General features: G+C 42.6%; 1 protein-coding gene across 7 annotated transcripts in view; it reads right to left on the minus strand.

Moving 5' to 3' along the window:
* The window catches only part of relch (RAB11 binding and LisH domain, coiled-coil and HEAT repeat containing), a 100,033-nt gene that overhangs the window by 31,114 nt on the left and 47,195 nt on the right, over positions 1-21,724 (minus strand). For 4 of the 7 annotated variants that reach the window (XM_084048354.1, XM_084048351.1, XM_084048349.1 and 1 more), the window contains 11 exons: positions 21,029-21,176; positions 19,576-19,732; positions 17,525-17,648; positions 16,373-16,421; positions 13,086-13,165; positions 12,123-12,229; positions 11,277-11,376; positions 8,635-8,717; positions 2,819-2,882; positions 1,479-1,617; positions 525-641 (listed from right to left, as the gene is read on the minus strand). In XM_084048354.1, the coding sequence (XP_083904480.1) occupies positions 525-641; positions 1,479-1,617; positions 2,819-2,882; positions 8,635-8,717; positions 11,277-11,376; positions 12,123-12,229; positions 13,086-13,165; positions 16,373-16,421; positions 17,525-17,648; positions 19,576-19,732; positions 21,029-21,176 (1,168 nt within the window). Of the gene's footprint in view, positions 1-524; positions 642-1,478; positions 1,618-2,818; positions 2,883-6,676; positions 6,760-8,634; positions 8,718-11,276; positions 11,377-12,122; positions 12,230-13,085; positions 13,166-16,372; positions 16,422-17,524; positions 17,649-19,575; positions 19,733-21,028; positions 21,177-21,724 lie in introns of all 7 variants that reach the window. The other 3 variants (XM_084048353.1, XM_084048350.1, XR_014600085.1) reach the window with 2 other exon arrangements.

A 21,724-nucleotide genomic window follows, 5' to 3' on the forward strand; every position in this document is an offset into this window, starting at 1 on the left:
CAGTACTGTCTGGAGCAGTCAGAACTCCCACACAACATCAGGTGGGAACTGGCAGCCATGACTACCAACAGCAGATGAACAAACAACATAGTCCTCTAAACAAACAAGAACAGTAAGCCCACTAAAACTAATAAAACTGAATGAATACAGATAATTCCATGGACTGGAGACCCTGCAGCTGCACCTGCTGACCGTGAATAATGTTGAGGTCAGATGGATGCACCGTATGCATTTTCAGAGCCTGTTTATTTTGAATGGTCAATCAATCGATTAATAATTATTGTCTCCGCCAGGAGACCATTGTTTTTGTTCTCGTCCTTCCGTGTGTCCACCAAGCTAACATTGGTCAAGCTTCAAGTGACACGTGACAATATGTTGAAAGGGTGTGCTTTGATTGGCTAGCGAGACGCATGATGAAATCATGCCACCGCCTCCTCAGCGCTGAACCCCCCTCCCACCCCCCCTCCTCCCCTCTCCCCTCTGATGAGGACCATGACCTCTGACCCTGCAGAACAGAAGGATACAGCAACAGGAGATGGCGCTGTAGGCCTCAAACAGCTGCGTGGCGATGTCCATCCGCTTGGTCTCCGCCGCCTGGCTGTTGTTACCCAGCGCTAGCTTGTGGAGGTGAGGCAACACGACTGCAACGAGGAGAGGAACATCATTCATTAGTACTCCATTAGAACGACCACGTCACTTTAAAAAGACACAAAATAAATACAAATCCAAATCAGCTTTAGGCAGCGTCCACTGGGCTTTTTTTCCCCCTGAGTGAAGCACATGTTTTTAACCCATTACAACCGGGGAAAAAAACGATTAGCTGGTAGATCTGCTATTTTAGAAAAATAGTGAAAATGCTTGCACATTTTTGAATATATACATTTTTTCTGAGCGCATCGCATGTGTTTTTAATTGTTCATAAAGGGAGAGCCCCGCGTTTTTTGGGAAGTCCAGCAGCTTGGCATTGCGCTGGGCATTTCCTAGAGCCTCGCATGCTTTTCCCTGGCTGGCGAAAGCTCAAATATTTTCAACTCGGGCGCCTGGAAGCGCTGCCAGGCGAGCGCCTTGGCGTTTTCAGCCGAGAAAAGAAAGCCCAGTGGACACGGATCACAGGTTCACATCACATCAGGTTCACAGGTGTAGAAAAAGTGGGTGAAATATTTGGGCACGCTCCATCGTTTTTTTGTTATTTCCCCCAAAACACGTTATTATCCTCATATGATGAAGAATACATCGCAACTGATTTATCACCTGGTTAAGTGCCGGTGTCATGCACTGGAAATAGCTGATCTACAAACTCACAACGCGTTGTGAGCTTGTAGATCATCTATTTTCGGCTTTACGTCCAAAAATGGCATTAATAAAATTGTCGCTCTGAAATATTGATGTCCTCATGAGCATAGTAATACAAACGTGTGTGTCTCTGTCTGTCTGTCTGTCTGTCTGTCTGTCTGTGTGTGTCTGTGTGCAGGGTTTACATTCGTCTCTGAAGCGTGGGTCTGCGTTGGGTCCGACCCGTCCGAAGGTTCTGATGATCTCCATGTGTAAGGAGTGCTGGTCCTGGTACTGGGGGTCCTCCAGGAAGGACGCCAGCTGCATCTTCACGCGCTCCAGTAACTACACACACACACACACACACACACACACACACACACACACACACACACACACACATACACACACACACACACACACACACACACACACACACACACACACACACACACAGCCATGCATGAGATCAAAACATCCAGTCACACAGACATGTAGGCACAAACACACCACGCCATTGAAGCAACACAATTAAAGAGTGAATTAGGAGTGAAAATAGCCGATCTACAAGCTCACAGCGCGTCCCAACGCGAGGCGTTGTGAGCTTGTGAATCTGCTATTTTCACAATATTTGAATATTTCAGATTTATTTTAAATTTTCATTATGTTATACACTTTTAACCCATTAACTCATTCAGTGCCATTGACGTCGCCGACGTCACGTTTTTCATAAGCCCAGAGCGCCAATGACGTCGCCGACGTCATGAAAAAAAAAAAAAAAAAACGTTTTGAATTTTAGATTTTTTTTTTTTTTTTTTTTTTTTTTAGTGCCAGGATTGCCAGAATTATTTCAGAATTGATTCTGAAAAGTGCCAGAGTTTTTTTCACAGAAAAGTGCTTAGGAAGCGAAATACAGCCTTTTTCAGTTCTAAGTTAAACAAGGAGTGGATGGAGCTGCACATCTTCAGATGATGATATCTTGGGTTCTGAAGATGTTTTAAAAAATAAATAAATAAATAAATACAATTTTTTTTTACTATTTTTTCAAAAACACGCCAAACACGTTAATGGCACCCAGCGCCATAGCGGTAAAAACACGTGAAACACGTTAATGGCACTCAATGAGTTAAAGGTTCAGAACCCAAGATATGATGATTTGAAGATTTGCTGCTCCATTCACTTCTTGTTTAACTTCTTACTGAAAAAGGCTGTATTTCGGCTCCTAAGCACTTTTTGTTTTTACAATGTATTTTTGGCCTTGGCACAGGGGTGATATAGCCAGAAATTTTTTTGGCACTGAACTCATTGACTTGGAGCCTGTGTCACTTTAGATTTCTTTGGCTATTCAAAAATAGCAGATATACAAGCTCATAGCGCGGCACCGAGTGTCGCGCTATGAGCTTGTAGATCTGCTATTTTTGAAAAATCTTGAAAACATGTTTTATTTTTTCAATTTTTTTCATTAGGATTTAGAAAACATTTTGAGGAATCGCATCAGGTCTTAATGGGTTAAAAGAAATTGAGTATTTTACTCCTAGACTCCTACCTCTTTCTGTGTGACGGTCTCCATGATGGTCCCAAAGGCAGGGATGGTGGATATCCTCACTGAGCTGGAGTCACACAGGAGAACAACACATTGTTCTCACCACGGTGCAACAGACTCAACAGGAGTCGTTAACGCACATCCATTAGGGATGGCCATTCATTGGGACGATACAATTTATTTTGTAATGTGGGCGGTTTACGGTGGTTAACCATCTATGACGTCTTATCAATAAATAGAGTTGCAGTCCTATGTGTGGGCCGTTCAAATAGGGCCTAAAACATGTATTGTAACATACAATAGGTCTATCTCATTCTGTAGGGCTGTTTTCTTCTCTTCAAATGTTTAGAAAATAAATAAAGTATATATATATATATATATATATATATATATATATATATATATATATATATATATATGTATGTATAACAATTATATGACTTATTTTGGTTTATTTGGGTTATTTAGTCCTAAACGGTTAGTGACACATATTTCGCTTAAAGCAGTGGCTTTCAACCTTTTTCATGCCAAGGACTCCTAAATTGTTATACATTTGGCTGCGGACCACCACTTGAAAATGTTTTGTGCCAGGGACCGCCAAAAGCAAAGATATCAGTTCATTTTTGCTTTAAAAAAATATAAATATTCAAAGATATGCACACTTTTTCAAGGTTTTTCAAAAATAGCAGATCTACAAGCTCATAGCCCGGCACCGAGTGCCGCGCTATGAGCTTGTAGATCTGCTATTTTTGAATAGCCAAAGCTAAGCGGTTAAAATGATTGTGACGCTTATGTTAACTTATTTCGCTGGGGACCCCCTGTTACTCCCTCAAGGACCACTGGTGGTCCCCGGACCACTGGTTGAAAACCACTGGCTTAAAGGGTTGACAAAACCGAACATGCAAGAATAAAAGAAGACAGCTGTAAGAGTCTCCTGACTTGAAACCCATAGAAAATCTCAAATGGGATTTGAAGGAGGCGGTTGCAGAACCCAAACCCAAGAATATTAGTGAACTGGAGGCCACTACACAGGAAAGAATGGGCTAAAATGACACAGGAATGCTGCCAGAAGCTTGTTCCTGGCTACGCATCACATTAGAAAGAGCAAAAGGGTGCTCTAAGACGTATTAAAGACACTTGACTTGAAGGGTTTGAATAATTCTGACACTACAATAGTCATTAAAAGTGTCATCTTGTGTTGAATTGGTCTGCTATATTTTTTTCCTCTACATCAACTCTCCGAAAATAGCCGATCTACAAGCTCACAGCGCGAGGCGTTGTGAGCTTGTAGATCGGCTATTTTTAGCTAATGTTCCCCATCACACAAAGATATGACGGACCCCCTGTTGTAACTCTGAGGACCCCCTGTTGAAGACCCCAGATTTACATAGATCTTGTATGATTTGTTTATTTCATACAATTGACCGTTAGTGAATAATTTTGAGCGCAACCTGTATGTTTTAGGCTGTATGGGTTACAAGTCAGCAGTTAAGTCTTTTATGCCTGTGAGCATTCCAAGGTCATTAATAATTACTAAAACAATTATAATTTATTATAACACCCACAGTTTTACAATGTGTTGACAGGGGTGGAGAAGACAACATGGCTATAAATTCCTTCTCTGACTTCAAAGACCCTTCTTCCATACTCGTGTTTACAGCAGTAAATTTGAATTAGCATTGTGTTCTATTGAACACTTATGTGTTGTTTTTTAATTTACTGTTCTTTATCGTTATTATTCTTTTACAATTTATTGCGCAACACTTTGCTGAAGTGTCTGTTTTTAATCTGTTGATTTTAATGCATTGTTCTTTTTTTCACTGTATTGTACAGCACTGTGGGCCGCATTCTGACAGCCCCACCCATCTGAGCCCTTAACCCAGGGGTCTTCAACGTTTTCAGGCCAAGGACCCCCTAGCTGAGAGAGAGATAAAGCAGGGACCCCCAATATATATATTGTATAGAATATAATCTTTTCATAGATTTCATAGATGGCTTCATAGACTTGTTTTGACAGCACTGTCATCAGTGTTGAATTCATTTTAATGTGTGTTTTCAGACTTTTAACCACATAAACCGTCCATACAAAGTAAACTTGATCCACTCTGTACTTGGTCTGCTCTTTCTTTCCCCCTACACCAAACCTCTTTGCCGAAAATAGCAGATCTACAAGCACACAACGCCTCGCGCTGTGTGCTTGATCTGCTATCTGATGATCTGATGATCACTTGTAGATCTGCTATTTTTGGCTAGAGTTCTCCTCAGAATAGGGATGCTTGATTGAAGTGGTTAACGTAAAAATCATAAAGATTTGGCGGCCCCCCCTGTAGTAACTCTGAGGACCCCCTAGAGGTCCCGGACCCCCTGTTGAAGACCCCTGCCTTAACCCATTCAATCCGGGAAGCGGCGGGAACGCATCTGTGTCACTTTAGATTTCTTTGGCTATTCAAAAGTAGCAGTTATACAAGTTCATAGCGTGGCGCCGAGTGCCGCGCTATGAGCTTGTACATCTGCTATTTTATCAGTTTTATGTTGCTATAATATCAGTGGTGCTCCAACTTTTTCACGTCAAGGACCCCCAAAATGATATATATTTTGCCGCGGACCCCCATCTCAAAATATCTTGTTCCAGGGGACCTTCCAGACGTAAAGATTTGAGTTAAAGAATGTTCGCTTTAAAATATATATATTCAAAGCTCATAGCGCAGCACTCGGTGCCACGCTATGAGCTTGTAGATCTGCTATTTTTGAATAGCCAAAGACATCTTAAAATGACACAGACGCTTCCCCGGTCTTAATGGATTAACAGGGGTTTTAAGCGGTCAGATGGGTGGGCCGCATGCCCACCCATTTTCAGAGCATGTTATGATTAATCAATCGATCTTGTATCAATGGAACTAACGTAGTATAGCTTAAGTTCCAATTTATCGTTATCACAATGAAGGTTGAATCAAGGTTTTAAAGAAATAATAATTCTTTTCTTTTTACTTTTGCTATATCAATGTTATATTATCATCAAAATCTTAGTGTTTTGCCAATTGTTTGGGGGCCCACTGGCAATACCCTCAGTGACCTGAGGACCACAACCATTAGTTCAGTCTATCCACAAGTTTCCTAGGGTGTGTGGGCATCACTTCCTGTCGATTTGATCCAATGATATCCAATGAAATCCAATGAAATCGACAGGAAGTGATGCCCACACACCCTAGGAAACTTGTTGATAGGGATGCAGTCCACATGAGGATAAAGTTAACCCATTGAGACCTGAAGCCGATTCTACATGTCTCCTAAATCCCAACAGTATTCTTAAAAATGTATGTTTCTATATCAGTGGTGCTCAATCTTTTTCATGTCAAGGACCCCCAAAATTATATGCATTTGGCCGCGGACCCCCATAAAAATATCTTGTTCCAGGGACCCCCAGAAGCAAAGATTTGAGTTAAAAAATGTTCGCTTTAAAAATATATATATTCAAAGGTTTGCACACATTTTCACGATTTTTCAAAAATAGCAGATATACAAGCTCGTAGCGCGGCACTCGGTGCCGCGCTATGAGCTTGTAGATCTGCTATTTTTGAATAGCCCAAAGTGTAAAATAATGCTTTTTAGCTCAAATCTAAAAATGACACAGTTCCAGGTCTCAATGGGTTAAAGGAACAATTCACCCATCTTCAACCTAGTATCAACCTTGTAGTCTTTAGTATCTCAGGGCGGACACTCTAACAAAAAAGGCCTCTGAGCTATATTATATAATGCACATTAGTCAGGACCAATTATATGATGATAGAGTTGATAAAGTTTTCTCTTTTTTTTCCTTTCTTTCTTCTTTTCTTATGGGTTTCGTATGGGGTTTTAACTCACAATTCAGGCCCACTGCACAGAGTTATAAGGGCCGGAGCGGCCCGGCGGTGTACTAACGCTTCGTTCATGCCGCGAAGAGTCAACTGCAATGCCCACCACCACCCAGCAGGGGGCGAGAGAGAGAGAGAGAGAGAGAGAGAGAGAGAGAGAGAGAGAGAGAGAGAGAGAGAGTGTGATAGGATGGGGGAGGAGAGGGGAGGGAAGAAAGAGGGAGGGAGGGAGAAACTTAAGAGAAAGGGGGGAGGGAGAGAGATGGAGGAAGAAGAGAAAGGAGAAGGATGGAGCAGTGGTTCTCAAACTTTTAGATTTCAAAGACCACCCGTAACTCTCAGGGTGTACAACACTGTTGCACACTCTCAGAGTTAACAGACCTGTCCAAACGGTCCATTTGGAAATCCCCCCTTCAAGTAAACCCAGGGGGTCTCCATTCATGGACCCCCCCCACACTTTGAGAACCACTGGATTCAACCAAACCGGTTGATACTGGTTAAGGGGGGGAGGGGGCCCTAATTAAAGAGGAAGAGGAGGAGTGTTAACAGACACACATGCAGAGCTGCGGCTGCATGCACACACACACACACACACACACACACACAAACAAACAAACACAAAACACACAAACAAACACACAAACACACAACCACACACGCCAGCAGCGTCGCACACTGATGACATCACTAGAGTGAGTGTTGGCTGATGGCGCAGGCTGATGAGGCGGACATGCGTCGGGCGTGGCGGCGTGGTTAGTGACTTATTGGTTGGTTATTACGGCGGAGAATAACCGCACCGCACCGCGAGCCAGGCAGGGACGAGCCCCCACAGCGCACAACACAGATACTCTTATTGTTAAGAAACATCTCTGTCACTTTGACAGTTTTGAGAGCGTGTGTTGCATGAATAAATCGGAAACTCTGGAGGAATGAACAGGACTAGAATTTGACATGCCTGATGAAGCGGATAGATAGAATTTTTTTAAATCTATTTCAGTGGTTGTCAAATTGTTTTATGTCAAGGGCACCCAAAACGAATTAAGTGTTTAGCCCACGAACCCCCATCTGAAAATATTTTGCATACATACGCAATTTGTGTTCCAATGTTTTCCAAGATTTTTTTGCAAATGGCAATTAGCAAATGGCAAGCTCACAATGAGTCTTCAATCTTTCAAATAGCCGATAAATATAGGTTTAACCGCTTAAACCATAGCCTGGCATTGGCCAGACTGATAACGTGGATTCACTCTCACGTTCCTCACCGGTATCAGTATCGGCCCATAGGGAGCGAGTATAAGAAATCAGAAAATGATCGGGCCAATCAGTGACTGCGTTTCAACTTCTGTCTGTACAACAGTGAAAAGCATCAAAATCATTTTCTGATTTCTCATACTCGCTCGCACTGATAGCGGGGAGGAACGTGAGAGTGAATCCGCGCTATCAGTCTGGCCAATGCCAGGCTACCTAACCCCCATATGGGTAACTGGAGTCCCTCAGGGCTCAATACTAGTGTATTTTCTGTCTGTTGTCTGTTATTGTGGGGAAAGCTTTCGCTGAGAATAGCCGATCGACAAGCTTGTCGATCTGCTATTTTCAGCGAATGCTTTCCCCACAATAAGGATGCTGGGGTTTAAGTGGTTAAACTGATTGCTTCATGCTATATTAACACATTTTGTTGGGGGCCCGCTGGAACTCCCTCCCTCAAGGACCCCTGGGGGTCCCCTGCATGGACCCCACTTTAAGAACCACTGTCAGCAATACGTGTCAAAAAGTGTTACTGCCACTCAAGTGACAACGCGCCTCTCCCTCTCAATGTCACCTGGTTGGCGGGCGTACGGGGGCTGGTGCCTGCGTGGCGATATGCGGGCGGCAGAGGTCAGGTGGTTATAAGGGGAAAGGGGGGGAGGGGGAGACGCGGTGCGGTGGGGGGGGGTTGGTGGTTTTATCGTTGTTGTTGTTGTCACTTACATTTCGGGGTCGGAGGACAATGTGATGAGAGCCGGCACCACTCTCTGAGCTACCAGCGTCTCATTCACCCCCTTTACCAGCAGCTGATCCCATTGGACAAGAGCCAGCCGTGATGTCACAGAGGTGGGCGTGGCATTGGGACAAGAGCGAGCAACACCGCCGATAGAGAGAGAGGTAGAGAGATAAAGAAAAAGAAAAAGAGAGAGAGAGAAAGAGAGAGCGAGAGAGAGAGCGAGAGAGAGAGCGAGAGAGAGAGAGGGAGGAGGGGGAGCAATAGGGAGGGGAGGGATAAAAAGAAAAGGAATAGACAAAAACAAAAGATAGGAAGAAAGTGATATACAATGACAAGAACTGCAGTAGCAAGGCAGCGGTGTATACAAACGAATGCATACACACTCTAGCAACACATACACACCACACCACAAACACGCACAGACACGCACACACTTGCACACACGCACGCACGCACACACAGCAGAGATGACCATGCCAACGTAGCTAGACTGCTGCACAGTAAAGTGTTCCAACATGGTGAGCATTAAGGCTGTGTAGGCCTTGCCACAGATCCCAGGTCAGACGTTATCTCATGTGGATGGAGAGAGAGAGAGAGAGACACAGAGAGAGAGAGAGAGAGATACACAAGGCTTTTTTGTATGCTATTTAAATAGTTTTGAGAAAAAATGCTGCTATTTGTCCCAAAGTGAAGCTTTATACCCTGTACTGTATATAACATGTATATAACGATGCAATGTGACATAAGAGCTCTGTTGTTTACACAATGCTGTACCCCCTCCAACTGTATATACTTCCCCTATTTTCAAATGTTTTCTTATATTTTGACACTTGCTTTGGCAATGTATATTGTTTTCATGCGAATTAAGCTCCTTTTAATTGAATTGAGACAGAAAGAGAGAGACAGAGACACAGACACAGACACAGAGAGAGAGAGACATAGAGAGAAAGAGAGACCAAGAGACAGACAGAGACACCTCATGGAATACCGGTCTGATCTGGGAGCTGTGGAGCATAGCTTTGACAATGGAATGGTGACTGGGGGAAAAAGGGGGGGTGGGTCTACTTCACACAGTAAATGGAGTGGGGTGTGTGTGAGTGTGTGTAGGGTGAGGGAGGGGGGGGGGCATGAACATACTATAGGACAACCACTCCTCCTCAAACCCAGCGTCAAAAAACCAACCACCATCATGGGCCCCCGGTTCCATTTCTATCCCTAGACCCTTTGAACCCCGGCGTCAAGAGTTTGAGATCATCACTTGAACCCAAGCATCCATATTCTGGGGGGGGATATTAGCCAAATAATTGCAGATCTACAAGCTCACTAGATAGCTAGTAGCATCCTCTGCCCCCCTCCCTCCTTTCTCTGTTAATGTACCTTTTGATGCTACTGAGTTTTTTCTACCAATATGTATTGTATTGTATTGTAATATATGTATTACTGATGAATAACAATGGACCACAATGGAATCCACGTGCACGTATAATTGTGTGTGTGTGTGTGTGTGTGTGTGTGTGTGTGTGTGTGTGTGTGTGTGTGTGTGTGTGTGTGTGTGTGTAAACATAAAGTTTACACTACTCCAGTCAGAAGGAGAAAAAAAGATGTATTTAGCCATGTAATGAATTTAGTATTGAACTACAGTAACAGTGTACAGTGGGCTAGCTAGAGGGCTGTTCTGGTGATAGAATTGGAACCAGGGCACTGATAGAAGACAGTCTCAAAGGGATTATTTTATAAACACTTATAAAAAGCTAAATAGTACATGTATATTACATATTACATGTAGGTATGTTACACAGCAGCAATAGCAAGCAGTGCTAGCAGCACACAGAGCCCAACATTTGCATAAATGCAGCTCACACACATATTCTCTTGGTATATACTTAAGTTACACAGAATAGCAGACACATGGCAGGTAATTTCTGGGATAAAATGACAACAGCAGATGGTTTCTAAAGAATTCAGTTATCAGGTGAAACATTTGATATAACTTTGAGAGTATCACAATCATCATTTAGTAGCATTCTTGGCTCATGATCAATGAGTTGTCAGTCTCTGTCTCTGTGTGTGTGTGTGTGTGTGTGTGTGTGTGTGTGTGTGTGTGTGTGTGTGTGTGTGTGTGTGTGTGTGTGCGCGCGCGCGCACACGTGTGTTAGGGCTAGGCGATATGACTTCTATCTCGATTATTTCAAACTTTTGCTTCGATTACGATTAATGAACGATAGTAAAAAAAATATATATATATATATATATATATATATATATATATATATATTTATATGATGTGACACGTTGTGAGTTGTGCGTTTGTAGATCAGCTATTTTCATTATATATTTCTACGCCACCATTGTGCAACCAAATATTATACAGGGTTGAGTGGCTAATCAAACAATTCGATATAGAATGTTTCATGTTCATTCATTGATATGATGTAAGAAAATAAATTATCCCCCCCCAAAAACGTTCTTCTTTCAACACATTTTCGGTTAATTGCCCAGCCCTAGTGTGTGTGTGTGTGTGTGTGTGTGTGTGTGTGTGTGTGTGTGTGTGTGTGTGTGTGTGTGTGTGTGTGTGTGTGTGTGTGTGTGTGTGTGCCTGCATGCGTGCGTGCGTGCGTGTGTGTGGTACCTCAAACATGCGTGCGGCCGTGCATCGGACCAGTGCAGAGGTATGGACCACACCATACCACAGCACGGTCAGCAACAACTCATGGTAGACTGGGTTTGCCCTGCCACACACAAACACACCAATATAGTACATTGTTGGGACACATTATACAAAGGATAAGTGAGTTTCACAACACAGCTCAACTTCTTGGTTTTGACATGGTCTGCCAACATTAGACTGTGAGAAATAAGGTAGAGTGTGGGTAGAGAATTCGTTTCCAGGAGAAATTACAATTCAGAAGCAAGTCAAAATTCAGGAGTCTCCTGCTAAATTCAGGAGTGTTGGCAGGTGTGGGTTTTTTGTAAAAGCACCAGTATTTGGTATATATATATATATATAAAAAAAAAAAAAAGAGGATAGATTTAGGAATTAAGAGAAATGTATCTAATCTAAGATATGTTGTAACATAATGTAATCAGTGTAATTGTATTTAACTGGGCAATTTCAATATAGGATATAATTGGGGCTGGGCGACATGGACAAAATAAAATACCTATGTATACCAAACCTTTGATATCAATATTGTGACATAATGTAAAAAAAAAGTTTGATCACCACTGATATAGAAACATACGTTTTTCAGAATACTGTTGGGATTTAGAAGACATTTTTAGAATCGGCTTCAGGTCTTAATGGGTTAATCAAATCCAAAACATCAAATTGAAGTGACTTTGCTCTAAAAATGTGTTTTTAACAAGTGTGTGTGTGTGCGCGCGCGCGCGCGCGCGTGCGTGCGTGCGTGCGTGCGTGCGTGCGTGCGTGCGCGTGTGTGTGTGTGTGTGTGTGTGTGTGTGTGTATTGTCTTACCCCAGCTCTACAAAGGAGGCCTTCAGGCTGTCCAGAGGAGCGTGGGACAGAGACAGAGTTGTCATCACGTCCTCTAAGAAACCCACCAGCAGCTTACGGTCCTCTTCCTGTGGGGAGCAAGTCAGTCACTATGTTTTAGAGCAGTGCTCGTCTAAAGAGCAAGAACCCTCAAGAACCCCCATAACTCTGAGAATGTAAGGGTCATTTTGGGACCATCTGTACGCAGTCGCTCTCAAGAGTTACAGACCTATAAGGGTCATTAAGAACTCCCTCAAGCAATCAGTCACTAGGTTTTTAGAGCGGTGCCCCCATAACCCCCCATAACTCTGAGAGCGTACAGATGGATCCAAATGGTCCATTTGAGAGTTACAGACCTGTAACGGTCAGTTAGAACAGTGGTTCTAGTTGACCCCCAGAGGGATCCCCACATGATTTTTTTTTTGGGGGGGGGGGGGTGTCCCCAGAAGAGAGAAAGTGACAATTTAAGGTAATACAAAAAAAAATAGAATAGAAAAAAATACTCAAAATCGTCAAATAATATAAGAAAGAGGCAAAACATTTGAAAATAGCCGATCTACAAGCTCACAGCGCATCACAACACGCGGCGTTGTGAGCTTGTAGATCTGCTATTTTCACAATGCTTATCTGTGGAACCGAGTCAAACTAAATTAAGATAAGTGCTTATCAGGGCGGGGGGTCCCTAGTTCAAATATGATTATTTTGGGGGGGTCGCGGTCTGAAAAGATTGAGAGACACTGAATTAGAAGTCCCTCAAGGACCGCTGAGTCCTCTATCTGTCAGCGGGTTCTCCACTTTTTATGAGCTGTGGACCACTAACATATTTCAAACAAACAATCCTTAAGGACACAGTGCTAACACTCACACACTAAGATGACCACTTCAATCACAAGACAAGACAAATATAAAAATGATAAAAGTTCATTCAAGCAGTATTTAATTTACCTGGTTGTAACACGTCAGCACTCCAGTAGCATAGATGGGCACGGTGGCCTTGAGCAGAATGCCATTTCCTGCTGTAGCGTCTGTACAAAACATATACAGTAATAACTAATTATTCAGATCTAGGGGTGCAACAGTTCATCGAACTAATCGATTTAATCTATTATACAAATTATCAATCATTTCATAAAAATGTATCCCTATTTTGGGCATGTCATTATAGGCAAAAATAGTAAATATAGCTGATGTACTAGCTCACAACGTATTGTGAGCTTGTATATCAGCAGTTTTTGACTATTTTCGCATGGCACCATTGTGCGAGAAAGCAAAAAAAAAAACCCCCGCTGAAGTGGTTAATCGATTCATTGATACATATATTTTTTTAAACATTGCCTTCTCAATTGTTCAAATAATCAAAAAAAGTCATCGATAGAAAAATGATCGCGGAGAAAATGAGGGACGGTTGCATCCCTATTCCAATTGGCCTCGACCCTGCATGTGTGAAGAGTGCAAAGTGTAACTGTCTCAACTTCTGAGACGGTCACACTCCCACCAAATTACTGTAATTTACGATGGGAGTGTAAAGGGGCCGTGTGCACACTGAGAGCGCCTTTTGAGGTTGGCAGTCTGACGTGCATTTCTATGATTAAGACGTGCTGGTGTGCTCCTACTCCCAGTGCTGACCATCGCGCTTCATCGCTCTCGACGCCCAGCGTTTTTTTTTGGCGGAGCGCCCTGGCCGCTTCAAGCTGGAAACAGTTCAACTTTTGGAGAGGAGCGCTGCTCTTTTGATCCTCCTGGTTGTGTCTGACAACCCCGGTAATTTACAACCCGACCTTGAATCGCTACCACAACCACGAGAAGCCCTTGGTGTTTCAGCTAAGCTATGTGTGCTAATAACGCAGGTGACAGGTTGTTTGAGCATTGAGCACCTCAATAGGTTGATAGGTTGGAACAGTGCGGGCGTCACGCTGTGTATGAGCGCTATGGACATGATATCAGTGTTGATTTTCGTCGACTAAAACTATGACGAACATTGTTCGTCGACTATCTTTTTTCACTGACGAAAACGGAATAAAAACGAAATAAAAACTAAGCTATGATGACTAAAACTAAGACTAAATACATTGACAACTTCGTCAACAAATAAAAACTAGACAAAATGTTAGTGAGGGACTAGTGGAGAAGAGATCCAGTAGAACTAAAAGACAAGTCATTTTATGTTTGGTTGCGCTCGGGTGTTGTGCTCTGAAAATAGCAGATCTACAAGCTCACAACGTGTCGCAGCGCGGCGCGTTGTGAGCTTGTAGATCGACTATTTTCGACATGGAGCTAAGTGAAAATCATTTCGATGTCGACTAAATCAACTGTAGATTTAGTCGACTAAAAGTAAAACATTTCAGGTGACAAAAAACATGACTAAAACTGAACAGAACTTTATTCAAAAGACTATGACTAAATCAAAATCAAAATCAAAATTTGCTGTCAAAATCAACACTGGGTTGGAACTTGGAACTATGAGGGCGTGATGCCCTCACAGTTCCAACTGTCCCAGTTCCAGCTGTGTGTGAGCGCTAGTATGGACATGATATCCAAAGCGCTCCTCAGCTCAAAAGGCGTTCTCTGTGGACACGTTCCCTAACTGTCTCAGACAGTTTTCCAGAGCAGTGCACTGCAGCTTATTTTTCGAATGTTTTAAATGAGTTAAAGTGTAGCGGGACAGGAAATTGAATGAGGTCAGAGAGGGGGGATGACATGCAACACAGGAACGTGAATGACACACGAGGCAGGAATCAAACCGGGGTGGATGCTGCTGATTATGTGGTCGACGAACTATCCGCTCAACTACCGGCTCGCACTGACTGGTACAAAATAAGTTTTGACAGATGCAGTATATGTAAACAGAATGAACATGCGCACACGCAAACACACACACACACACACACACACACACACACACACACACACACACACACACACACACACACACACACACACACACACACACACACACACACACACACACACACACACACACACACTCACACCACTCTATGTACAGAGTTTATGATTAAAGTGTGTTAGATTAGACTGTGGTTCCAAATGTGAGTAATAATCAGTGGTGGACAAAGTACTCAACCACAGTACTTGAGTCAAAGTATACATCTGGTCAAATATTACTCCATACAAGCGAAATTGCTTTGTCAAACTTTTACTCATGTACTTACTTGCTTTTAAAGTATTCAAAAGTACAAATTACTATTTATTTTTTAATATCAATGCATTGCTGTATTGAAATGTAGCCATTTGAAAAGTAAAAAAAAAGAAGAAGGATATAGCGAGCTCCCAACGCATTGCATTTTGGGTAGGTTTGCGGCGCACGGGGGGTCCCTTACTGGAAATGCAGTTGAGTCAAAAGTAAAATAATTTTGGGTTTGAAATGCAGTGGAATAATGAAAGCGATAAGATTCCAAAAAAACAAATACAGATGGTACAGGAGACACGCCGCAGACACCAGTTCAACCAGTCATTATGCTGACGTGTAAAGCGGTGTACCACACTGTGCTTTGTGCATTCAACGTCTGTGTATCAGTCTGTGTGTTTACACATCAATATGTTTGTTTTTACACATACCAAATGTTTCAGCTCGAGACCCAAAAGATAAATGTCGTGTCTGTCTCCCCAGGACCCAAACTGGTGAAAATACATTATGAACTAAGACACTAAAGCAATATTTAATAGTGAAAATAGTCAGTCTACAAGTACAAGCTCACAACGCGCCACATCGCGATACACAGTAAGTTTGTACATCGCGGTTACAAAGTGGTTATTAACTGATTTGGGCTATATTAACTCATTTTGATGGGGACTCTGTGGAACCCCCTCAAGGACCCCAGGCTTAAAGAAACAGCAACTGTTTTTGTGTGTGTAATGGAATAAGGACACGATGGGGTGCAGTGGGGACGGCGATGGCGTTATGGCACATGGCGATCAGGACGCAGACTTGGCTGAGATGCTGCCCAGCACACATTTCATAAACAACCACACAGACCAACGCTAAATCACTTGGCAAAGAGTTGAGACCAAGCGCCTCTTATAACTGTACAAAACATGCTGGGAATGAGAGGGGACAGGGGAACACCCATAACTGGCTCTAAATAGCTTGTTTACAACAACAATGTATGTGTGTGTGTGTGTGTGTGTGTGTGTGTGTGTGTGTGTGTGTGTGTGTGTGTGTGTGTGTGTGTGTGTGTCGCGTGCACGTGCGTGCACGCTTGAGCTCCACTTACCGACGTTCTCTTCGGAGAGCCTGAGAATCTCTTGGAACTGCGGTTTAACCTAAAACGGTGCAAGGAAGATGTCAGAAATTTCACACTGCAACCATCACTGTCCTCGACAGTCGGTTAGCATTATTGTCACCGGAGAGAGAGTGCCGCCGCGGCCCCTCAGACTAAAGCTGTTTTTTCCTATCTTAGAGCGAGGTCAGCGCCGCGGTCGAGGCGGCGGTCCCCTCGTAATCACGTTGAACCCGCCACAGGGTTCAGACTTGCCCTCAGCCCACTGTCAGCAAGTTCTTTCTCCGTGTTTTCTTTCCCTCTCCTGACAAATACGTTGATACTCTCCGCTTGCACTGTATCTCACGTACAACGTGCGCCGACACTCTTTCGCACCGTAACCCACTAAGACCGGGGATGCGTGTGTCATTTTAGATTTATTTGGCTATTATTTGGCTAAAAAAAAAAAATCACGATTTAAAAAAAATAGCAGATCTACAAGCTCATAGCGCGGCACTCGGTGCCGCGCTATGAGCTTGTATATCTGCTATTTTTGAAAAATCGTGAAAAAAAATATATGTATATTTTTTTTTTTCAAAAAACTTTTGGGATTTAGAAAACATTTTTAGAATCGGCCTCAGGTCTTAATGGGTTAATGTCAAGTCTCAGGTACATACCTGCTGCTATGTGGATCTACCGAGGTGCTACCACCTTAGTGTCTAACCTCATGTACATGCTGTACCAGCTGGATTATGCTATGTGTATACAGGTACCGTATAATATCATTATTTAGAAAATTGCCTATCTTCCACATGTTACTCTGTTTTTCTTTCGTTCTCTCCATACCCTCCCTGCCCCCTTCCCCCCCTCTTCTTTTTATTTTCTCTTCCTGAAAACAACAAACTAGATACATAATAACTACATTGGATTCAATGAATCCATTAGAATTATTAATTCTTTCCCCCATATTATATTTTACATATTATATTTCCTTAAAAGTAACATGTTTGAACATAAAAGGTTTCCACCCGACAGTGACGATATGTAGTACACACATTTGTATATTATTTAGTGTGTCCAGGTGAGAGTTTTACCTTAGTGTTGGTGAAGATCTTGTACAGTACATACATTTGCATATTATTTAGTGTGTCCAGGTGAGAGCTTTACCTTAGTGTTGGTGAAGATCTTGCCGAAGGTTCGACAGAGTCTCCAGAAGAAGCGAGAGAACTCGTGGACGCAGGTCGACGACGTCACGTTGATGCGACCCACTATTTCAATGAGCTGGGGGAGGCTGCATGGGGGGGACACATGCATGCATGTATGTGATGTTAGCATTTTGTACTGATGCACCAACAACACAGGTTTAAGAACAGCTTCCACCCGGCTTCTTTATACCAAGGCATGAACAAGGCATTGAACAAGGCATGAACAAGGCATGACCATTTTACTGGTTTTACCAGTGAGAGTTACAGCTCTACGTGAGCCTGGCCATGGACTTTGTCCTTTATTGGTTTGAACAGACACTCTTTGCACCTTAACCCATTGAGATCTGAATGCATCAGTGGTGTTCAATCTTTTTCATGTCAAGGACCCCCAGAATTATATGTATTTGGCCGCGGACCCCCATCAAAATATTTTGTTCCAGGAACCCCCCAGAAGCAAAGATTTGAGTTAAAAATGTTCGCTTTAAAAATATATATATTCAAAGATTTACACACATTTTCACGATTTTTCAAAAATAGCAGATCTACAAGCTCGTAGCGCAGCACTCGGTGCCGCGCTACGAGCTTGTATATCTGCTATTTTTGAATAGCCCAAAGTGTAAAATCAAATCTAAAAATGAGACAGTTCCAGGTCTTAATGGGTTAATCTTGTGTAAAATGAGCTGATATTATTATCAAAAATAGTAAAAGTGGCAGATCTACAAGCTCACGCGCCACGTTTCGAGCTTGTTAGATCTGCTACTTTTGATGCTTTTGCGTGACGCTGTAGTATGATCAAGTAGGGTGTCGTTAATTTACGAAAAAAAACACAAAGTTAAAATATGGAGATGCCTGACGACAGCTAGCCTGGTAAACCCTCCCTCCGGAAATCTCATTTCCATTTGATTTCAGGAGTGAGTCTGGCATGATCGCCCATTCTGCAATATAGAGCGTCGCAGTTCCCGCCCACTTCCTGGTGCCGGAAGTAAATACTCAATGCATTTTTCCCATTGACTTTTACAAAAATATTTATATAAATGAATTTAAGCCTAGAATCAAGCTATCCAGGATAGCGGTGAATCATGACCATAAAACGTTTGATTCTGTGAAAAAACTTTTTTGAAAACGGCAAAACAAAGGGTATTTATTAAATATAGTATATCATATCATTAAATATAAAATAAAATAAAAATCACAGAAAAAAAGGTTTTATGGTCATGATTCACCGCTATCCTGGATAGCTTGATTCTAGGCTTAAATTGATTGATATACATATTTTTGGAAAAGTCAATGGGAAAAATGCATCGAGTATTTACTTCCGGCACCAGGAAGTGGCGGAACTGCGATGCTCTATTGGCTGTGGGCTGGAGTTGGGCGGGAGTAATACCGTTGACGGACAACCCCTTCAGCCAATGATCGTTGTTCCCCTTCAGCCAATCAGCAGACCTCCAGACTAATGTGACGCAACGGGACTTTTGAGACGGCCATGCCCAAAATAGGTTGCCTTATTGGGATACATGCGTGGCACTGCCCGCCCCTCCCGGTTCTCTAAAATTTTATTTTTAAATAGGCTCTGTAATGATTACTTGACCACATATATGAAGTTAAACAACAAAATTCTATCCAAACAATATCTTAAAAGTAAATTCCGTGCCTCAAAAAAGAAGTTTGAGACCGTTTTTAAAACCGAAAGTAAAAAGTGTAACTGGCCACAGAAACAATGGCGGATCGTTCCATTTTTGTCGGCTGCACGCGGTCCCATTCGGGCTCACTCGTACTCGCCACCTGATTGGCCAACTGTCGCTGTCAATCACAGAACGATGAGCGACGACGCTGATAGGCTCGGTTAGCTGGTAATTCTGCTAGAAACTCCCACAATGGGCGATCATGCCAGACTCACTCCTGAAATCAAATGGAAATGAGATTTCCGGAGGGAGGGTTTACCAGGCTAGACGACAGCAACAATATGGTGGTGTGTTTGTTTTTTTGTAGTGTGTTAGTGTAATGATGACTCACAGCTGGTTGACCACCCACAGCAGGCCCTCCCAGCCCGTGGTGCCCTCGTGTTCCAGCTGGTGGTCGTAGAGGACCAGCAGGACGCTCAGCATCTCTCTGCTGCCGACGATGGTGGACACATCCTGGAGAGGAGAGGCCGGCCTGGGGAACCGCGTCACTGCACACACACACACACACACACACACACAAATAACACACAGGTCAATCAATTAACCCAATGAGACCTGAAGCCGATTCTACATGTCTCCTAAATCTAAACGGTATTCTGAAAAAACGTATGTTTCTATATCAGTGGTGCTCCATCTTTTTCATGTCAAGGACCGCCAAAATTATATGTATTTGGCCGCGGACCCCCATCAAAATATTTTGTTCCAGGGACCCCCCGGAAGCAAAGATTTGAGTTAAAAATGTTTGCTTTAAAAATATATATATTCAAAGATTTGCACACATTTTCACGAATTTTCAAAAATAGCAGATCTACAAGCTCATAGCGCGGCACTCGGTGCCGCACTATGAGCTTGTATATCTGCTATTTTTGAATAGCCCAAAGTGTAAAATAATGCTTTTTAGCTCAAATCTAAAAATGACACAGTTCCAGGTCTTAATGGGTTAACAATGTTCAATTTAGGCATTTAGCAGACTCTCTCATCCAGAGCGACTTACAAGCAAGGTTAACACATACAGCAAATGCAGAGAGACAGTAGTTTACTAGTGACTCAGTAAACTAGGATCACAGGTAAACCAAGAACCTAGCATCAGTCTCAACAATATACTATCAAAACAATAATCCGTACATTGTACAACTATAGGATACCAGGTGAACAATGAACCTAGCGTCAGTCTAAGCAATATACAGTCAAACTAATAATCTTTACATTGACACAATAAGATACGCGACGGACGCGTTGTGAGCTTTCAGATCTGCTATTTTTCAGCTTTAGGCTTACAGTTATAATGCCCCAACGTTGTACAAATGGCATTAACCCATTAAGACCTGGAACTGTGTCATTTTTAGATTTGAGCTAAAAAGCATTATTTTACACTTTGGGCTATTCAAAAATAGCAGATCTACAAGCTCATAGCGCGGCACCGAGTGCCGCGCTATGAGCTTGTAGATCTGCTATTTTTGAAAATTCGTGAAAATGTGTGCAAATCTTTGAATATATATTTTTTTAAAGCGAACATTTTTAACTAAAATCTTTGCTTCTGGGGGTAACTGGAACAACATATTTTGATGGGGGTCCACGGCCAAATACATATCATTTTGGGGGTCCTTGACATGAAAAAGATTGGAGCACCACTGATATAGAAACATATGTTTTTCAGAAAACTGTTGAGATTTAGGAGACATGTAGAATCGGCTTCAGGTCTCAATGGGTTAATAAAAGAGCCATCCTAAAATGTTAATGTCCTCACTGATATACATCAGTGATATGTGTGAAGTGTGTCCCACCCTCTATAGTGGGCGTCTCTCCCTGCAGCTTGGCTCTGCTGGTGAAGGGGGCGTTCTGCAGCACCACGGCGAACAGAGGCGGGATGAGAGACTGCAGCGCCGACAGCAACATGTGCAGCTTGTGTTCATCTAGACCGTGTTCACCCTGCTACAAGAGGAGAGAGAGAGAGAGATGGGGGTGGTTATAAAGCAGGTATATCATTGTGGTGTGCATGGTGAACAATTCAGAACTAGGGGTGTGCCGATACACTAATTTCACGAAACGATACGATACGATATTGGGCTCACAACTTCGATACGATTTCGATAGGCAATAATTCTGTTTTTTGCATTATTCAGACATGCAAACTTGTAGCTTTTCAGCTAAAATAGCCGTTTTGAATCCAAATAGTGTGACACCTGACCGAAAAAAAACCCCACATGTTGTCACCCTTTTCACCTCGGGGCTGTTTGCATGCCTGATTATAATGATTGTAAAAAAAAAAAACGATAGATATCGTCACGAAAACGTATCACGATATATCGCGGGACGATATATCGGCACACCCCTATTCAGAACACAAGCAGAAAGTTCATTAGCCTAACCCTAACCTAGTCTCGCATAGCCCGACTAATTAGTCCATAATAATCTCCGAATACTACCGGTACATAGAGTATTGAACTACACCCCCTGAAAGCCGAGAAAGGAAGCGGTGA

This window comes from Gymnoscopelus microlampas (assembly GCF_963454915.1).
Source record: "Gymnoscopelus microlampas genome assembly, chromosome: 22".
Lineage (NCBI taxonomy): Eukaryota > Metazoa > Chordata > Actinopteri > Myctophiformes > Myctophidae > Gymnoscopelus > Gymnoscopelus microlampas.